Source organism: Nicrophorus vespilloides, unplaced genomic scaffold, assembly GCF_001412225.1.
Source record: "Nicrophorus vespilloides isolate i.1.1-1 unplaced genomic scaffold, Nicve_v1.0, whole genome shotgun sequence".
In the NCBI taxonomy this organism is placed as follows: domain Eukaryota; kingdom Metazoa; phylum Arthropoda; class Insecta; order Coleoptera; family Silphidae; genus Nicrophorus; species Nicrophorus vespilloides.
The window spans coordinates 149,376-170,719 of record NW_017098685.1 but is presented as its reverse complement, the minus strand read 5'-3'; the positions used below and the strand labels follow the sequence as shown (position 1 = coordinate 170,719).

General features: G+C 30.8%; 1 protein-coding gene across 3 annotated transcripts; it reads right to left on the bottom strand.

Moving 5' to 3' along the window:
- Positions 1–88: 88 nt before the first annotated feature.
- On the bottom strand, positions 89–19,839 carry LOC108563011 (autophagy-related protein 13 homolog). 3 transcript variants are annotated; one of them, XM_017921548.1, is made up of 4 exons: positions 19,360–19,839; positions 18,766–19,301; positions 3,607–3,952; positions 89–1,272 (listed from the first exon to the last, which is right to left on the bottom strand). In XM_017921548.1, the coding sequence occupies exons 1-4, from the start codon at positions 19,507–19,509 to the stop codon at positions 1,060–1,062; spliced, it is 1,245 nt and encodes a 414-aa protein (XP_017777037.1). In that variant the 5' UTR covers positions 19,510–19,839; the 3' UTR covers positions 89–1,059. The 3 variants fall into 3 exon arrangements, with proteins under 3 accessions (XP_017777037.1, XP_017777038.1, XP_017777036.1); XM_017921549.1 differs by having other exon boundaries at positions 3,598–3,952; positions 18,778–19,301; XM_017921547.1 differs by having other exon boundaries at positions 91–1,272; positions 3,598–3,952; positions 19,360–19,838.
- Between the last annotated feature and the right edge of the window lie 1,505 nt (positions 19,840–21,344).

Here is a 21,344-nt window from a genome sequence, read left to right as displayed (position 1 = left end):
CGACATGTATTAAAAAAGCATTTTCATGTTTATAAATAATGAATATAATATATTTTAATAAACTTACACTTAAATATAATCTTAAATGAAAGTGAATTACTTATTAGTTACTTAAAAAGTACTCATCTCTCGTTTTAGCTGTAGATCCTGTACCTACACATATGTGATGCGATGCCCGCAGAATGGACCAAATCATAATAATACATATTAAATTACATAAATAATATTGAGCAAATTAAATATTAAACACAGAAAGAAATAATAATCGAAATTATTAACATAAATAGAAATTTACATACATCATACACACAAGGTCGGATGCTTTTTTTCAAATTGATAAGATGTAAATCGAATAGAAAACAGAAATATGCATTGAAAGAAAGTACACTTTAACATAAACTAATTGAATACACAATCATACCAAATACTCAATTTAAAATTGTTGATTATCGATGGATCGAATGATTACGTTACTAGTATGAGTATGCATATATATGCAATCTGAAAGAATTTAGTTGAGTATTTGTTAAATTATTATTTTTCGCGCAAAATAAAAACGAAACATAAGTGTAACAATAAATCTAAAAAAAACATAAATAATTAAAAAAAAATAATAAACGAAACAAATCCTGTTAACTGTACAGTCCATTTCCCTATCCGTTACATCAGTCTTTGGTTTTCCTTAAATTTAACGTGTTTCAATATAATATAGTTATTTTAAAGGAAATTATCTGTTTTCATTTATATAATCTTTCTTATTATTATTTTTTTTAAATAAATTTTCTTTAGTTTTCGCTTCCATTGCCAACAATATTTTTGCCTAAAATTTCTTTAATAAAATTTCACATTATTCTCTCGATAAATATGCACACCTCGGTAACGTAACAAATTTTAATGGGAGGGCAAATGAAAATACAAACATTATAAAAATATATAATTTCACATTCAACAAACGAAAACGAAAGGAACGAACGAACGCCTTCTACACTTTGCAGTATTTTCACAGAAGAAACGGCAAATCCGGCGATCGGGAATAACGAACGGGTTTCGTCCTCCGTTTCAGTTGTTGTTTGGCGACTCGCAAAGGGCTTGCACCATATCATCGTAGGTCTTCATGGCCGTCTCGTAGCGTTCCAATTGCTTCGTCAGATCTGGCACTTGATCAGAGAGAGGCGGTATCTCGCTGAAAGTTTTCAGCGGCGGCGCCGTCTGCCACTCCCTGTATATTTTACCCAGCTCACTATTTCCGTTCGAAGTAGCGAATGGGGTCTTCTAAAATAGAAACGTAAAAAACACATTGACAAAACGAACGCATCGAGGGGTTAAAAGAGTAGGTAGATTTAAGAAGAAAGGGTTGAAAAAACGTGTGATCTTTTGTTTAAAATTGTTAATTAATTATGAATTCTGCGCATGCAAAAGCGGTATATAGATTATTATATTAATTTCGTTAATGATTGTGAAAGAAATTTCGCACGTCGATCATATTCAAGTAAACCAACTTGAAGTCTACACTTTATATTATTATTATTTTCCACAACTCATTCCTCATGTATTTTATTTATTTCGAACTGCATGCATAATGAGTATGCAGCGGTCGACCTTCCCTAAGGACGAATACTGCACAATACCAGTAGTAAATGGAAATAATAAGTTAACTACTGACGGCGTAATGAAATGACCAAATAAAAACGGAGAAAATTGACAAATCGCTTACGTCAATGGTTAAACGCTAAACTTTGAACCGTACGCAACGTTTGTTTGTTGCGCGCACAAGAATTAATTTGTTGGATATCACTCTCCTAGGCTATAAATAACCGTCGTTTAACTTAAAACTACCTCCTCGTCCGTCGCTCCAATTAAGCAAATTAAAGTGCAATCGTCGTTAAGGTTCATCAACGCATGCTCTAATATAATCTAATGATTTCACAATACAATACTAGTCAAAAGCATCAAAGATGAAAAAACTATTTCACAATATGTATACATTCAGAAGCCAACGGGATATGGATCAAATTTTGCTAGATAAAAGCCTGTAGCCATGACTCATCGCTAAAAGCCACTGGTGAACTAATCCAGACATCCTCATATCATTCAAAAACCCTGAACTCAAAACTGATTTTTTTTCCAAAGACCTTGTAACATATTTAGTTTCACATCAATGTTACAATTACAAACGATGCCACCAATCAATTCAATCATAATAATATCAATAATTGTTCTAATATATTGGCAAGATTTTTTTAAACAACTGCAATAATATCAAGGTTAAAACATTTATGCCATATAATTAAACTGGCGCCCAGCCTACAACTAGCTACAATGCAATAGGTTCTGAGTCATTGAAGAATGTGCTAGAATCTAAAAAACATTCATAATTTCATAACAGCGTAACCATTTTTTTTTAAATATTTTTTTCTTCAATTCACATATCACTGATACTTTAATTCTATTAATTCTAAAAATTATAATAAAAATGAAGAAAATAGGAAATATTTTTTAGCCAATAGTTCATGTACTTTTTTCATTATATGTGTGCAATTATTTATGTTATAGTATAATTAGTACAATATACAAATTGTTTTTTCTTTGTTGCGAATAAAGATATTAATAATTTATTTTTGTAAAAAAAAAGTTCCAACTGAACTGATTCTCATTAATTTTAAACTTGGTGTCATTTTTCCAAATAATATGAATTTTTTTGTTTATATTAGAAAGTTGATTCTAAACACGTTGAATGAATGCAAAAAATGTTGTTTATTTTAAAGAATGAGATCAATAAGTAGCAATTTAATTTAGTCACATTAGATGTGTGTAAAAATAGTAAATTAAGAATAGTTTGAATCTCCGCCAATATTAAACTAATTTTAGATTCGCCCAACTGATTATGGCTAATTCACTAAAATTTAATGTAATTATAATCATTTTTAAGCAAAATAATAATTATATTCGTTATGGCGGTTATGTTGAAATCAATATATTTTTTATATATAATATTTGTATATGTTTGTATTCATTGATGTAACTGTTGTAACAAATGTTAGTAATATTATCATTACAATAATATTACAATCATAAAAAATCATTGCAAAAGACACTCAAATTATTTATATATTATTATTTCGATAACATCTATACAATAAATCGTCAATTATTATTTTATTATTATATTGATTTTTCCTATTGTATTTGATATAGTTTTGAACTATTATATATTTCAGTTCTAATATAAATATTTAAGACAATATATTATTTCATATTTTTTGTCTGTAATTATTTATGTAATTATATAGTTCTTGCAATACTTTTTTTTAAATATTGATACTTTTTCTGATTTTTATATATTGTTGTATCCCATGAATCATATATGGACTTTCTTGTTATACCTGTTAATGTTATCATATTGTGTTTGTAAACGTTGCTATAAACTAATTACAATAAGCGATGGCCATTGCATTCGAATTTTTCGCGGTAAGCAACAAGTAGCGGATAATACTCATGTCAAAGAGTGTTTGCTTTGCTCTTGAACATATATGTTAGTGGATGGTAACAAGGATGAAGACAGATAGCATGCAGCGTTTCAGCAAAATTAAAATTTACCAAGTCTACCATAATGAAATCGTCATTGGTGGGCGTCATGGTGAACCGGTGGGTGGGAAGTGCTCCTAAATAGGGACGATCCTTGGCATTGCCGTTCTTGTCGTCCTTGCCTTTCACGGCGACGTCTGCGTCCACTTCAAGCGTGGACGAATCGTCTGCTACGGCCGCAGCCATCAACTCCTCGACTTCGGTTCTGTCGTCGTTTTCGGCCTTCTGTTCCGGTGACTTCCGCATGCTGAGCAATTTGCTGAACGGGACGCAAGGTATTATCATTTCCGGTTCGGGAAGTTTCCTTTTCGCATCGGCAAACGCGCCTATTCTCATCGTGTTGTTCAGAGATGCGTTGTTCTCCTCGCTGCAACAAATAGAATAGCAAAATCAGAAACATTCATGACACACTAAACGAGTACGCATACGAAATCCTTAACGCTCGGCATTATCGCATTCCATTCTATTTTCGTACGAAGGAATTGCATTCAGAACATCATTTTCTTATGTCGATACACATGGATTTTACACCGACAAAATGAAACGGGAAAAACACATTTTGCGCAAATAAACAAGGCTTCATGTGAGTCGATAAGATAGCACTTTCTCCTCTTCGATAATACTTTTGTTTTTGCTCTGAACTTTCTTCTTTCGCATGTATGCATTATTACACCCCAAATCACAGCAGCGAAATTAATTTCGATCTCAGTCTATACATTTTGAAACAAGAAAATCATTACATCAACACCTCATATAGTCCAGATAATCTGTTCCACCAATATACCTGGACTTTATCAAAGAATTGATAACCTCATAAAATTAAAGCGCTCGAAAAGACTTTTGTAAATTGGCAAAATTTATTCAATTAAAATAGGGACTTGTCAAAGCCGGACTTAGAATTTCATTTAAATATATAAATTAACTTGTGAAGTTTAAATAACGTTTAGCTAAACAGCACTAAATACTAACTGTAAGTTCACCCAAATATAGAATCATGGCAATGCAGAACTAACATACTTGTTTTGAAATGCATTGTCATTTAGCGGATGGTCCTCCACTGCGACATATTCTAAAAATATATTCAAATTATTTTATGTTTTATTTATTGTATACAAATTGCATTTATACTAATTGTCACAATTAAAAACAATTCCTTTGTCAGACTATACGTCAAAGGAAATGTTTTTAACATCTGATAGAGAATAAAAATGCATTGTATTAAATACTTAACATAATATAAAACAATTATATATTTTATAAAAAAACAAATTATAGTTTTATCTAGCACATACACTATCTTACTAAATGTTAGCAACATATGTATTCAATAGTATTTGGATGAATTAAACGGTAAACCATTCGATGTCTTGAGACAAATAGAAAGCTAAACATACAATGTAAAAGAGTATAATGATTTAATACAAGTACATTCGCACATTGACACGGCTTAATAAAAACAAACACTACTACTATATGACGTAAACTTGTTTATATTTAATACCAATGTATTTTGTCTATAAATATTTTGAATTTAACTTTCCAATTACTACATGAAATTGTAGATGCATGATGTGAACTTATCTAATATAAATATGATTCGTGATGAAAAAAGATAAACTCATTATTCATACTAGTCTATGTATTTCTGTAATCATATCTATATTTATTTGAAGGTTTCCGTCCTAATTTACCACCATTTCCTTCCATAGTAAAAATGTATGTGGCTTTTCTGTAAACTTTCGTTTTTAATTACTTTGTTTCATATACATGACTTAGTGCATTTAACTACTTCCTCATTCTCTTACAGAAAGACGGTAAATATTGTTTAATCCAATTTAATCTTGAAAAATAAACACCAGAAACTACTAACAATGAACGTTTACTGGCATCCACTTGCAAGCAGGATTATAATTTCATCAGCGTTAAATAAATAAAATACGTCATTATAATTAAATTTGAACTATTGAAGAATGAATAAAATAAATAAACGCACTTAAATCAATTATGATTAGAAAAACAATACGTATCGATAAAGTTCAATGAACTTTCTGTGATGGACAATAATTTACAAAAAAATAGAGTTAATATATGTAAATGTTGTTTTAAAAATAAATAAATGCGTTGTAATGCAATATATGCGTGATTTTTTGAATTGAATAAACAACGTTCAAGAGCAATTAAAATATCAAAATATTTATATTTTTCAGTCACGTTATCCATTATATTAATTAGCAGCTGCTCAGCATAAGCTATATGCGATGAGTCTTTCTGCCACCAAGCGAGATTTAATGGGAAATAAATTAAGTATGGAATTCGAGGAAGCCTGGAGTCATCAGTCATTCAACATTCTCCGACGTACACAAAAATCAGCAAATTTCTCTTCATTTCCATAAAGGATTCAGTCGCAGTTAATAAATAGTCGCACTGACTAAATATGAGTGCATTGAGTAATTGGTCATTAGCGTGAGGTTAATAGCAAATAATGCCCTCGGCGTGATATCGTGAGTATGATTTTGCACAACGTCGCTAACTTTTACCAAACCATTCACGCAATTGCCTCTCGTGAGTTTACATTCGCCTCTCATAATTCCCATTTTCGTCTCCCCTATCATGCTTTTTTTTTGCATAATTTTGCAATTCCACTTCTGCTGCTCGTGCCATCCTCCGCCAAACAAATATATTACAATCTGTACGAGCACAACACGAAACAGAAACCGGAGAAACCTGACTTGTTTTTATTTTTGCTCAGTTGAGAAGATACAATTCGCACATAAAACATATTATTAAGAATAGGCATATTTGCGGAGTATAAGTAATAGGAAATCATGAATGCAACTTAGTAGAGTCAGGTCAGGTAAGTTAACACGAGTTTATAATAAACACGATCGGAATTTTATCTGCGCGCAAATAAAGCAAATGCGCACACGACCAGCCTGTAGCTGAAGTATTTCTATCGACGTGTATTCGAATTAACTTTATAGTGATTGCAGGTTGTCCGACGTTGTTCCATTCCCATTATGCAACGAATCTACATTAATCCCCAATTGATGCTAAGAAAAATCTTTAATGTAGGCTTGTGAGAAACAAGGAAGACGCAGCTTCTTACATGCGGCAGTAGGCATTTTAAATGATCCTTCCGCAAACTTTCTCGAGTCGAATAGCAAACATGGTTACATAAAGTAAAATATGATGAACGGATACTTGCATACAGCTTCTTTTTTTTTTTTCTTTAACTACCGCTTCTTCTGGGAGCTGTTTTCCACTACGCCAATTACGCAAATCATCGTTAATTCAATAAGAAATATTCACGATTATTCCTAACTTTCTAGTTGTACGGTTGTTTCAAATAATTAGCAAACTTCGTACTTTAGTTTCTGCGCCAGTCATTGTTCTAACGGAAACTTCCTTGAAACATTGCTCCCGTTTTATTTACATCCAGCGAATACCAAGCGGACAAGCCGACCAAACGCCGCGTCGGTTATATAATAAAAATCTGTTATGCAATCCCGTTGACGCCTCCTCTAGAGTTACTCAGAAAAAAATGTGTTTGTCGATGCTGCTACCACGTTCTTCGAATAACAAAACCGAAACGAGTAAATTGGAAAATAACGTTGAAGTAAACAACGGACGTAATTGGAAATCATTTAATCGGTTGATAATTACGTATGATCAAAGTTCGTTCTCCTGCATTAGCCTTGTGATGCTTGTAATAATGGCGCCATAAGACATAAAAAAAACTATTTATTCAGTTATATTTTTTAGGATCGATCGACCAATTGAGTTTGCATAACTATTTACAGATATTTGCGTAAGGTCAGTAAATTTAAACATATATTTACAATCAAGAATCTAGATTATTATTCTGTCACATTTTCTAGAATCTACATAATTTCTAGATATTAAAATATAAAAAATAAACTTTCCCTAATTGCCCTGATTGTTTTAATTAGTAAATAAAAACGTGATTATAATAAACTTAATAGTTTTAAATAAATTCAATATTATAATTTGCAAAGTTTAAATCATTATTGTATTCTGTTTATAATAGGATTTACCTGTAAAAATCTACAGTTATAATGTAAATAAAAGTTATTAAATAAAATTAAAAACCATTAAATAATAAGTCAAACTTATGTTGCTAATATGATTTTATCCAAATATTTTCGCAACCCTCACTTTGAGAATCACTGGTCTAACCTACATCGATAGTGGAACCACGTTTCATTATTATAGCCAAATCAGGTGTCCTTGTCCGCTTTATTGTTTTTTAATCTATATCAATTTGCTTTTATTATTGAAAACGGAAAGAAAATATGGGTCGTGTTACTAAATAAAACTGGTTAATGAAGACAACATAAAATAAATAAATAACGACTTGAATTCGATTCCATTTAACGTACACGGAAAGGTCATTAAGCATTAAGTCATTTAAGTTGTTATACATTAAGTATTATGATTTGAACTATTCAGGCTTGAAGTAGTGACAACAGACCATTATGTTATTAGCAATGATTCGTGCACTAATATTTGTCATGCGATGGTATGTGTCAGAGTTAATCATTGTTTACAACAAGAAATCTGATGACTTTGAACTTATGGCTCAAATGTGCGCATCGCACATGAAATGTTAAACCGGCGATCCATAAACCGCGAAAAAAAGTACAATCGGTTAAGAAGAACGTCATACGTGATAAGTGTTCAATGGAAATGAGAAAACGCGAAATAACAAACATGCATTACGAATCTGTAATACAATATGGAACAATGACAAATCTTCACCATCTTATTATTTGCACTAATCATTTAAAAATTTCTTTAAAGTGAAATTAATATATTATCAACTTGCTGGTTATGCAGTGACTTTTTCTATAATATAAAGTTTAATTTTATACATAAATGAATTGGATATGAACTTGCAAGCGTTACTCATAAAGCGGCAAAAATAAATGTCATAAATAAAGACTAGACCTCCCACGTTCAGTTCATCATCCGCGTTCAAATTATTTTATTTCCGACTGAAACTAAGTACGTGATGTAAAAGACCTTGGTAAGCGTCGATTATTACTGTATAATGTGTAACTGACCATATTTTATTAATAATAATGATAATTTCATATTCTTGTATGTAGAAAACCTTTAGAATTTAACAATTAAGCCACAAATATAGTTCGCATTTAGAGAATAAAGTTTACAATTACTTTTTTATATACATCTATAAATATATTGTACATATTCGATAAGTAAAATTGTTTTTATAAAAGTAGCGAAATTCATTGTCGAGAAATAGTAGTTTTATATGAAATTTCAAATGCCAGCACTTACATAAAGCATAAAATAAAATAAAAGCATAGTAAAAATAACAACGAATAATCTTTGCAAAAACACATATTTTTAGTAGAAAATTGTTTCACACGCAACACAAACAACATTACATTAAGCTATGAAAAGACAAGCAGAATGTTTATAAGTTCACACATTTAATTGTCTCATGGATTTTATACAAAAAGTGTTTATGCATGTTCCAGAAAAAAAAATATAGAATGAGAATTTACATGTTCAAAGTGAAAAATGAAAGGTGAAACACAAATATTGAAATCAGCGTGCATTGATTGAGTAAAATGAAGATGCTCAAGGTTTTGATGATGCAAGAGTATTGAGAAGTACACAGAAAGAAATGAAAACTAACCAAGGTTTAATAAAGAAAGATCCTATCTATGTTCATCTTAATTAAATTACTGAAGAAACGTATGCAAATTAGACCTTGAGAAAGACATTATATATAGCATAATATACCAACGAAGGTAACAAAAATTAAGCTTTTATTTAAAAAAAAATAATTTTATTCCAGCTGATGTAGTAATATAATTAATAAATACTATTATTCACTTATGAGAGCAAATTATTTTCTTTATTATCTATTTATATAATGATAACATTCGATAACATTTGCAATGTTTGTTACATTCACAAATATTACAAATGTAGGTAATAGTGTCCGGAATTATATTATTTATAACTTGATTTTATTTAAACTTTTTAGAACATATTTGACAACAAATGAAAATATTGTATCAATATTACACAGTAAAACCTCGCTTAACGAGCATTTCGCTTAACTAGCAAAATGAATTGTATGAAAAATGACTCGCTAAACGAGCGACGTTTCGTATAACGAGTGACGATGAGAAGAGAAGTCCCGGATTACATCATTTCTTTCGCGCCTTCTACATCATTTTTAAAACTTGTGTACACATATTATGTGTATTTTGTATAGTGAACGAGTAAAAATCCGGAAATTTTGGAACGCATTAAACTCGTTAAGCGAGGTTCCAGGTTGTATATGTAAAATAACTTGAAAGAACACTTATATACTTTTACAAAGAGTATTAGACCTTATTTCTTTACCTGGACAAGCAAAATAGCAAATCTGTTTCTTTCAGCGAGCAGCTGCAATATTCCGGGGGAGACATCTGAGCTCTTAAACCTATAAACGAAAGCTGCCAGAACTTTCTTTTGTTGCTTTGTTAAATGGAACGCGCCCACAGACTTCAATACGGGCAGCGTTACACCTACGTTAACGTCACCAGCCAACTGACAATTTTCTCATATCTAAATGAAAATGCAAATTTTAAACGTGCTCATATATGCATGTCTATTGGAGCATAAAACGCATTTTAGAAACCTCAGCAAAAATAATTGCATAGGGATAATTTTCTGTAAAAATTATTCTATTAAACTATGAAATCATATTAGTTTCCTTCTCAAACTGTCGACGAGCAGGAAGTCTTTCATACGTGTATATATTTTTGAATGAATATTAAGTCTTACTTTAGCAAATCGCCTCCTTTATTACTATTTTGATTGACCCTAACTAACAAAGACCGGTCAAGAAATCACATCGTATCATATCGTATTCAGAAATAATAGATTGAATATTTCTGTAAACACATTCAACGAAATAAAGAATACATATCAAACGATATTAAAAATGAGTATAGAAAATAATAAAATAAAATAGAGAATATGTAAGTATTTTCTCATTACTATTTTAAAACAATATTTACTTAGAGACTATACATCTTATCAAACATTGTTATCAATTACTGTTATCAAAAATAAGCAATATTTAAGGATTACAATAATAGTAAACTTAATTTTAGTTTTTAGAGAATGTTTATGAAATATATACTTACTGTCTCCAGCACCTAAAAATTATATTGTCTTCCGATATTGAATCAACGATATTATTTAAAAATGGTTATTTCGGCAAACTTAAACATATTGAAAGGATTATAGGCAATATATACACTCGTTTAACATACGTTAATAGGACAGTGAATTCCGATGTATATTTTTTTTCATACGCATCACGTGAATGGGAATTCCCATTACTCAACTCGACAACGTATTACAATTTTATTTAAGGCCGGCAAAGGAGTTTTGGAAAAACACAATACATAATATGCAGCCGAATTGTCCAACTTGTACGTTTGTGCGGATGTTTTTACGTTACAGTCAATGAGCCGTAAATTATCATTAAATCGTACGCCAAGTGAGTGCTGACTGTAATTGAATCTATTAATAGGTTTCTTTTCAAAAAATAAATGTAATGAAGAGCAATTGAATATAATCACAAGCTCTTGCTTTTAATTATTATATTCGAGAGAATCCTTGACATTTCGCGTGTTATTTTTCTTTTTAACTAAAATAAATGTAAATAAAATTCTAAACAATTGCTCGGGGACCTTGCTGATCTGTGTCTACCAGCCTTCATCTACTTCCATAGGCTTTTTTGTTCTGTCTACTGAGTGAGTGTTCTCATGAATGATTCACGCATACATTCTTTCTTCTCTGCCTATTTTCGTAACTTTCGTAACAGCTGAAAATAAAAATGCGCCCGTCTAGTGGATATTACGTATTCTAAACATAAGTGTGTCATTGACCATGAACATCCGATAGCGAAAATATTTTTACGTTGTCCATCTGAGCGTGGAATGGAAGATTTTGATCGAATTATAAATCTATCATATACGTATAATACTAAATTATGTGTGCAGTATATCGACCCGAACTCGTTTCATTACACCATTATGAGGCGACAACAACAACCTGTCCTAGGCTAATAGACTCATTATGTAGCCGACAGATAATTTAAATTCCTGCATTCAAACTGTTCCTGCATGTCCAACATTTTAATACTGAAGTGCCACAGTGCGGATGCATGCCTCGCAACTTATTGCTCGACATTTGCAGCATTTCCACCATCAAACTGATTTTATATAGCGTTCAATATGGAATCGCTCGTACAGAGTTTGTGAATTAAAATATATATATATATATATGCGCATGCATATACACACAGTTGCGTGGTGACTTTCATTCACGCCAGTGGGCGGATATATCTATTGTAACAACTGTTCGCTATAAATAATTCACTAGCAGAATGTGCAAAATTGATAATAATAATAATTAAATAAACTCGTAAAGTGTCTCTTCCATAAATCTTAGCAACTTTCATTGCTCTTGGCAAACGCTTACTTGATTTATCCATAATTAAATGTAACTGCTTCGACAAAATGTCAGGTATCTCGACCTGAGGAATTTCACTCCACGCTTCAGGGATGCTTGAAATCACTGCGTTTTAACTTACGGAAATACATCATTATATAAACTAGATAAAACGTCGATAGTTTCTACTTGAAGATGAGTAATGAACACAATGCGCATCTGTTTTATTCCATGATTATTATTCATAATATAACTTATTTAATGGTAAAAATATCTTTAAGATAAAAAAATACGCATTGTATAAGTTAAAAAAGCCAATTGTGTCAAGATTATGTTATCAATTCAAAAATTATTATTTTTTTTATTATATAAGTCTTATCTTGGCAATAATACAATCATTTATTAATATTTATTTAATATTAGAGTGCACGAACACTTTTTAAACTTAATCAGTATCATGTATTATGACAATATAATCTCAATTCATTATAGAATGTGAATAGTTAAAAAGTACCATTGTATTGCCATGGAGCAGCGGTAATTATTAAATTTATTTACATGTTCAATACTAGAAACGTATGGTTCTATATTACAATATATTCTTATTGAATATTTTTAAAACTATTCCATGATGAGCCCAATTTTTCGAAAACAATAATGTACTAAGCATTACTTCTAATCAATTTGTTAGTTTCTCATAAATGTAGTTGTTCAAATTAGTCATTTTCTTTTCATGACCCCATGTTACTCAACAACTTTACTATTATCTTCTTCGTCGTAGACTTTCTTAACTTGATTGAATATGTGTATCCTATATTAGTGTACTGAACTATTTGATTTGTTTCTATTGATATCGCAGTCTCTTTTGTCCTATAATATCAAATTTTGTCTTTCATTAATAGTAAAATAAATGCATTATTAAAACATATGATCAGATCTCACATAACATAATAAAAAAAAAGAATTAATTTAAAAGAAGACTAAATGTTGTGCAATGGTATGTGTGTATATAAACTTTCTCTGATATTTACAAATTTTAAATTAATACTACATGGATAAATCAAATCCAACATAAATAAATATCTTCGTTCCGGTACAAAGAGCGCAAGGAATGCATTTCATCAAACGTCACCGAAAGTTCATCGTCATATGAAGAATAGTAGTAGTAACCTTTATTACGAATCGCAAAAGGCTATCAGCCTTTCCCGCAATCTTCACTTATAATATATTATTCATATGCACGAATAAACGAGCATTGTCCATCCTTGTACGGAATGTATTAGGCAATTGAAGGCACTTGCAAAGCATATTCTGCTTCTAACAGCTACCCGTTAACAGCAATTCCTTACATTCATTCTCTCGCTCGTTGAATAGTAAAAGTGCAGCAAAATTCGTGCTACCTTCCCAAGGTTGAGGCAAGTGGATGCGGTTACGCAACAAATCTATAAATAGCCACTCGAAACCACTTTTACGTAACAAAACTGGACGGAGGAATTTCATATTCAAAACATAAAAGACAACAAAAAAGAACTAAACCGTCTACTTCGAGCGTGATATTCAGTGTATGGTCTAAACCAGATTTTCTGAAGTAAAAGTACAATCCTTTCAATTATAATAAATGCGACGATGCTAATAATAAATGTACATGATTTAGTTATACATTGATAAAATTATTGAAAGGTTTATTCGAAGTATTAAAAAGTAGTGTATCGGTGAAAGGCGATTAATGGTAATAATCTGAAAGTTTCATTTAATATGAATTATTATTAATTGATGTACATTAGAATTAAACATAAATTTTACCATTGTTTTTAAAAAGAAGCTTTACAAATAAAGAAGCAAGCAAGCATTTACGAAAGAATGTTGAAATTACGCGAGAATAAAGCAGCAATAATAGTCTGCTGGCAGACGGCCATTGATTTTTTTTTATGGTGGGCCTTCTCTGCAAAGCATCTTTCTTAATGCACTAAACTTAAGTCAACCGGTTCTTTTCTAAGCACCTTACGACAATCCCAGGGACACGTCGGATTGCGAAGCAGCACGTCCGAAAAGTTGTTAAAAGCGTAAAATAAGAGCTGCAATGAGTTTAAAACATATTTAAATTAAATCCGAGATAAAGGCCGGTAATTGGATTAGAAACACGCCGTTGAATTTATGCCCCATTGTTCTACGTTCCATGACTATTTGGCTTTTAATTGATAATTAGTCGGAATACAAGGCAGACTTTCGCGAAAACGTTGCACAATACACGCGAAATTAAGATGGGGAAATTGAAAACACGCAGTGCCTCAAGTATCGGGAGTAAAATAATCCACATTGCGTGATCGAACTTAATACGCAGTTCCAATTTTTCATCGACTGTCCTCCAATTTTTCCTCTACGGGTCAATTTACCTGGCGCAATTACACAATAAATGTCTCCACGTGCATTTGCACAAACAATAGTACGTTTATAAAAAAAAAAGTGCCGATGTTCTATATTTATATTTGTCAGGGGCAAAATGTATATTTCGTTATTCCATAGAAAACCTAGACGTTTTATGGAATAGCTATACATTTGATAATATTATTTTTCTATAATAATTTGTTATTATTAACATTATGTTTTTACAAATTATTTTTTTTATAAGTTGAGCTTGAATGGCATTCAAAGTTACAAACGGTTTAGATTCAGCAGATGGTAGTAGTTCATTTCTTTCAGTATTAGACATTATATAAAAAACCTAGACAAAGTACAAAATTAAAATTATTAGGCAAAATTACTAATACTTTTAGTTATACATAAAATAAATTATATACACTTTTCCGCTAACATATTCATCGAAATTGTATACTTTTCCAAAATAATAGCGACGAATTAGACTGACGTATATACCGTGTACGTACTACAATCACCGCATTCAAGCATCACTCATTAATGAGCGTTTAGAAAGTGTTGCTACCCAAGGTTTTCCTCAGATTCTATACAACAGTATATTGCTCTTGTCCGCTGTGGCCAATGCACCATGCGAGGCCCGACAAAACAAAATAACGCACAAATATTTGCTTGCGGTCACAGACGCAGACTAGAACTAATGCAAAAATAATAAACATATTTGTATCACCCAAAAACAAATACTTTCTGTTTCCGGAAGAATTGGTTTTAGAAAGTCCTCCACTTTGTTTTCAATGCAACAATGAATGCCAACAGGAAATCAAAGTTGGATTTGTTAAAGATATCGTTAATTAAAATAAATTGATGACATTCCATTCTAACAACACGCAACTATTTTAATTAGCAACCAACGTTAAATTTTCTTTTGCTTGCTTTGCACACGTAATTGTACACAAAAATGTGTTTACTATGCTATTTAGTCAAGATTTTGTTGTAGACTTAAACTAGAGATTAATTTCTAGCGGTTGACACATATTTATTTAATTAATTATGATTAAAAAATTATCTTCATTTTTTAATGCAATTAAACAATATATTAGTATTAATAATACAAGCATAATCATGTAAAATGTGTAATTTGTAACTAATTTGTAACTAAAACTATATATGCGAAATTAATTAAAAATGAAGGTACATTAGAAAGGACAGCAAGGTAAATACAGACTTAAGTCAGATTTAAAATAAATTACTAATTATGCTTTAGGTGAATGTCGTATTTTGATATTTGAGAAGATCTTATTAAGTCCTCCGAGAAATTAATGTTTCATAACTAAAGTTAAGCAACATATTGGTGACTGGTATACTTTTCCAACTTCAAACCTGGTCAATATTGTAAATACTACTTAAGATACTTAGTAGTAACTTACTACTAGTACTGAAGTGAACGTTATATTATATACTACAACAATTGATAAAAATAAATCTGTCAGTTAAGATTAACCAAATATAAAAAAGCGCAAGTATTTATATTCTCATGCAATTGATTTTCTAATCATATTTAGTATGTATTCATAATAAAACAATAATAACTAAAAAAACAATGTAATCGTAAATTTCAATTTCCTTCATTAAATCTTATCAAACTTATGATTTCCTCAGCATTTGTTTCGTAACAATGACAATGCATTCAGAATTTACATTCGAAATAATGGATATTCAGGTATTTCAATTACTTGCAACTTCGTGCCTATTTTTTCTTGCGCAACACAATAGAACTCCATAAAAAAACAGATCTGTCTCTTTAATCATATTTTTTGGATTGTTAATTAATCTTCTACTGTATTTAAGATTACTTATTGTTTCAATGCGGTATTCTTAAACTTATCAAGTACGAGCCGTGCGATACTCGTAGAAACCTAAAGATTCTTCAGGGTCATCTTGTTCAAAATTCCCAGTACGTACATTTCGTGGAATATTGCAATACGCCTACCTCCAAGAGTTATTCTCTGTAGCGAGTTATTTTGAGGCTTCAATTATTTCATATATAGCCGTCATTTGCAATAGTCTTATTGCTTTAATTGTGCGAAAAGCGTAGCGTCTATTAATACGCTTATTCATTAAAATTAAAACAATTAGACCGTGCAATTCTGGAATCATATCGTATAGAAATCTATATGGAATGTGTCTAGACCAGATGCAAATATATATATATAGCAAAAAATAAAACATCTCGTCATCTGATGATATAATTCCATATATTCATCTTTAAATAAATAAAATACAGTATTCCCTACTATTTGAAACCTGACTAATCGAGGTAAATACAAAAATGAACAAGACTGTATTAACGAAAAAAACTTTCATTTTCAAATCGCACTATGTGAGGTAATGTTTCCTTAAATTATAAAATAATAGAATATAATCGCAATTAAAAAATGTAAAAATAGAAATCAAACATTTCTAACGAATGAGAAATTCATACACGACTAAATCTACAAATACGCAAATTACATTTTGTACTATCTGAGATCTCGGATGAAACAAACAAAAAAAAAACATTTAATTTGTTATTTCCTTACACAAGGATGAACATGTAATTACTTGATTGCCATTTATTGCTATTAATGAGCCAGACATACGCAAATTAAAGAGCATGACATATTGTCGAATCTAAAAATACTAACTTAGCATGAGAGGACACAAAAGAATCTTAAAACTTAAGATAATCTTTATCGCAATGACACAACAGAAAAGTTTTATTTTTTGCACCGGTAAAATCGTATTCTTAAAATACAAGTTTTTGCATAACAAAAACTAAAACATTAGGTATACTTGTAAATAGAAAAATGCATATGGTTTACACTCTGATAACAAACAAATATTTTTAAACATAAAATGCATGTGGTTATTTCTAATGCATTTCACACTTTATGCAAATAATTTAAATGTATGGGACAATCATGGCATAAAATAATTTAAAAATATTTTTTCTCCTAGTGTTTGAAAAATTCTAACTTTTATTTGGTAATAATTACAGAGTCACCAATCTAAATACTGTCCGCTACATGCCTTGTTTAATTTATATTTCATGTAATAAATTAAATTCCTTAAAAGGATTAGAAACTTATGATTTTATATTTTAGTTTATAAGATATTTAACCCTAATAAGAAAGTTAACAACTAATGCTACTAGACGCTCTAGAATCCAGTTACTCTGAAAGCACGCCAAATAATTGATAAAAGCAACCATTCAATCACGAACTGTGCTACAATTCTCATTTTTTAAATTTTCTTGCATTCCAATCTTTCTGACAAGCAAAAGAAGAAATGAGGCAAAAACTGATTGCATATATTTAGTAAAATAAGTACAGATTGTGACTGCGCGCATTTTTATGGCCTTCTGTTCCACATTCTTAGTAAAAAATAAATGAACGCTGTGTGCATTATTACACTAAATATGTATAAGCTTTGTACACCATATGGCGCCCCGACATCTTTCAGTTTCATTAAAATATCCATGATATTATTGAGATCACCACTGAATGCAGCTGAATAAATAAACAACTGTTTGTATGCTGTCATAATAAATACTAAATTGTAAATGTATAGATTTTGTTGATGTAATTAATAAAATAAATTCAGAATATTTTTTCTAATAAACAAATGTTTGTTTATTAAAAAAATGCACGGTAAGAACATCAGCGATCAATGGGAATTGATTATAAACCACTCAAACATAGTAACTGATAAAATCCACTCCAATATTTATAAATACTAAAACTATTTTGAGAATTACACTTTTTCTGAATCAATTGATATGATCAGTCTTTCAAAATATACCAAGCTTTATCAGACAAATTAAAGTTGTTTGAGTGACAAACTTTTAAGCGGAAAGACTTTATTTACTTATGAAACAGTCAACATATTCTGTTACTGTTAGAAACAATCCACTTCTAGGTATTATTAAAAATGATCCAACAATAATGTTGACAAATCTCTGATGAAGTCTATTTAAAGCAGGCATATTTTTCGCTTTTTTAAATATTGGATCAGTTTATTTTTCTATTTGATTATGATATATTTTTAGTAAGTATATTTTTGTTGCTTAATATACACATATTTTCATCAATGACGAACATGTTGTGCAGACGTAAATAAAAAAATGTCTATTTAGTGAATTAAATGATTATGATTGCGAAATTATCACATGAGAAAGTACAGCTTATGATTATTAAATCTTAAAACAAGAAACTTGAATGCGTTTGCAAATAATAATACAAAAAAAAAACAAGCACTTACTTCTGTTTATACCTCATTTGCCTCGGACTGAGATTGGTGTTGAAATGATCACTCTTCAGCATGATGGAGTTGTCTTTGCCATTGTTTGTAGGTGATATAGTCATCTTTGTCCTATAGGACACACTCAACTGGAGTGTTCCAATGGGTGTGCAGATCTGTCCAACTCGCACTTGCTTGTAGCCATCACCTAATGTGTGCAGCTGAGGTTCCTCCATGTAAATGCGATAGCAAATAATATATGAATCAGGTCCCTGCCTTCTGGATAACTTATAGGCAGGTGTGACTCTTGTAACAGACACTAAGGATTTCAGCAAGATTCCCATTCGATTGTAAACTGTGTGAGTAACTCTAACAGAAGGATCACATTGTTCAGGCACTATGCCAAGGCACCAAGACTCTAGGACCATGTGGTCACCTTCAACAGTCCGCAAAGAAATTTCAACACACAGTGGTAATCGAGCACTGACAATCTCTCCATTTAGAGCCTTCTTTGTTTCTGCTAGCACATCTGGTAGGTCCTCAATAGCTAAATTGAACTGCAAATGAGTTATTATTTGTTGTTTTTTTTTTTGATAAAGTGTGTTGCAATCTTACCCAGTCTGTGCCAGTAGTGTGCATTTTACATTGTGTTGATTTCTTTTCTCCTAACCTGGACTGCACAATGACCTGTGCAGATTTGAGGGCTAGGAATTTGGTGAACTTGTCCAAGTCCTTCTTGTCTTGAGCGCTGATCTTCATTGCCATTACTTGTATATTGGGCGTCGATTAGATGTTAACCATTTGAAAACGGCATGAAGGCATGAGAATACACGTGAATCGGAACTATTGATTTTGCACGCAGCCTCGATTTCAACCCGAAGAAAACAACAACAAACAACGTAGATGATGGATGATTCGCATGGAAACTACACACTCAGCAAAGCACAAAGATTATTTTCGGCATGCCTACAGCACAGTCGAGCGCCCGCACTCAGCCGATTCGGCCAATTGAAACAACACAAATCGCATTTAATGAACCAGCGGCAGCAGTAGTAGTGGTGGGACAGAACGTAAGAAACGTCATTACGTCACAATAAACAGTGCGACATGGAGGCGCCTTGAAGTTAGCCTCCCATAATCCCTGCATTCCCCACACTCATATGTTCCTTGTTGATAGATGGCTGCACTTTAGATTAGATAACGTATTTGAACGTATTGCAATGTTATCATCATAGCATACTGAATTATCAGAAATACCGAGTATATCATTGTATTTGCTTTTTAAAACTACTTATTCATTAATCAAACAATTAAAGCAATATAGTAATAATTTTAGGTTGCATTAATACCAATTTACTCAACATAAAACTAATGAAATTTCTATATTTACTTTTTCAAATAGAATTCACGTACACAGTATACGATAAATATAAAGTATATATATTTTAAAATAACTCCGTATAAGCATATACATATATGTATAATTTATATCGTAGTCTTGCATATTACATATGCAACCAAATATACAGAATAAGTTACCGAGTATTTCTTATAAAAGACCCACCTAAATATAGGCCCATTTGGATGAATATTTTGTTTTTCAAATAAAACCACATGGACTTTTATTTGGGGACAAAAAAAATCTCTGACACAACAAGAACTGAATAAAAAATACTAATAATAATTCTCTTTTTTTATTAAAATATAATTATTTATATCAGAGATATAAATCTCTTTTGGCCCTATATCTACCACTTTCGGGTTTATTGGCCCCACAATTATTTTTGTTGGTTTTTGGGAATCAAAAGTGATATTGAACGTTTTTCAAGGGTACAAACATCTATCTTGTTACAAACCTTTCAATATAATTGTTTTGGGTTTGTATCGTTTTATATTTCTTACACTTTCATCGGAATTATGGAGATAATTGCCGAAACAATTATTTACTTTTGAAATGTTTAGGATACTTTAGATTAAAATTGTTAAACTATTTGTTGTTAGTACATATATACAACTATGTCTATATTAGAGCGAAAATTTGAGTGGGAAAAAACTCAAAACTCATTAAAGGTGATTATTATTTGGGTGAATTATATTTATGTTACATCAAACGATGTTTTAAATTTAAAAAAATATTATGTTGCTGGATTACCCATACTAACAGAAACTTGATTATTGGCGATATTTGTCCATTGCAATATACAAAATTTACGAGTCGATTGAAAAAAATGTAAGCGATATGATGCAGAAAAAAAGAATACCAGGAGTTTAGATTATATAAATAGTATTTTATAAGTATTTTTATTTATTGTTTACAATAACTATATAGTACATTCGGAAAAGTTATAGTAAAAACCGCGTTAAGGCATTCTTGTGTACATTATTAGAAGTACTATTATCTGTTCACTAGAAAAATGTTTGTTTTTTTTTTTGGTCCACAAACAAATATTTCAAAGCTGCTGAATCTGTCACAAATTTCATTAATTATTTTTATATTGGCTATTATACAATTATAAACAGATGTGCCTTTTCCCTAGACAAAATATACTTGTGTGCGAATAATCAGTACACACAACAATAATAATTATAGTGAAATGGTT

Excerpts from the sequence above, each read along its gene's own strand:
- LOC108563011 (XM_017921547.1), bottom strand. The coding sequence starts at position 19,509 with ATGGCAATGAAGATCAGCGCTCAAGACAAGAAGGACTTGGACAAGTTC. Across the intron at positions 19,302-19,359 it reads ACACTACTGGCACAGACTGG|TTCAATTTAGCTATTGAGGA; the intron begins GTAAGATTGCAA and ends ACTCATTTGCAG. Across the intron at positions 3,953-18,765 it reads CAAATGAGGTATAAACAGAA|CGAGGAGAACAACGCATCTC; the intron begins GTAAGTGCTTGT and ends TATTTGTTGCAG.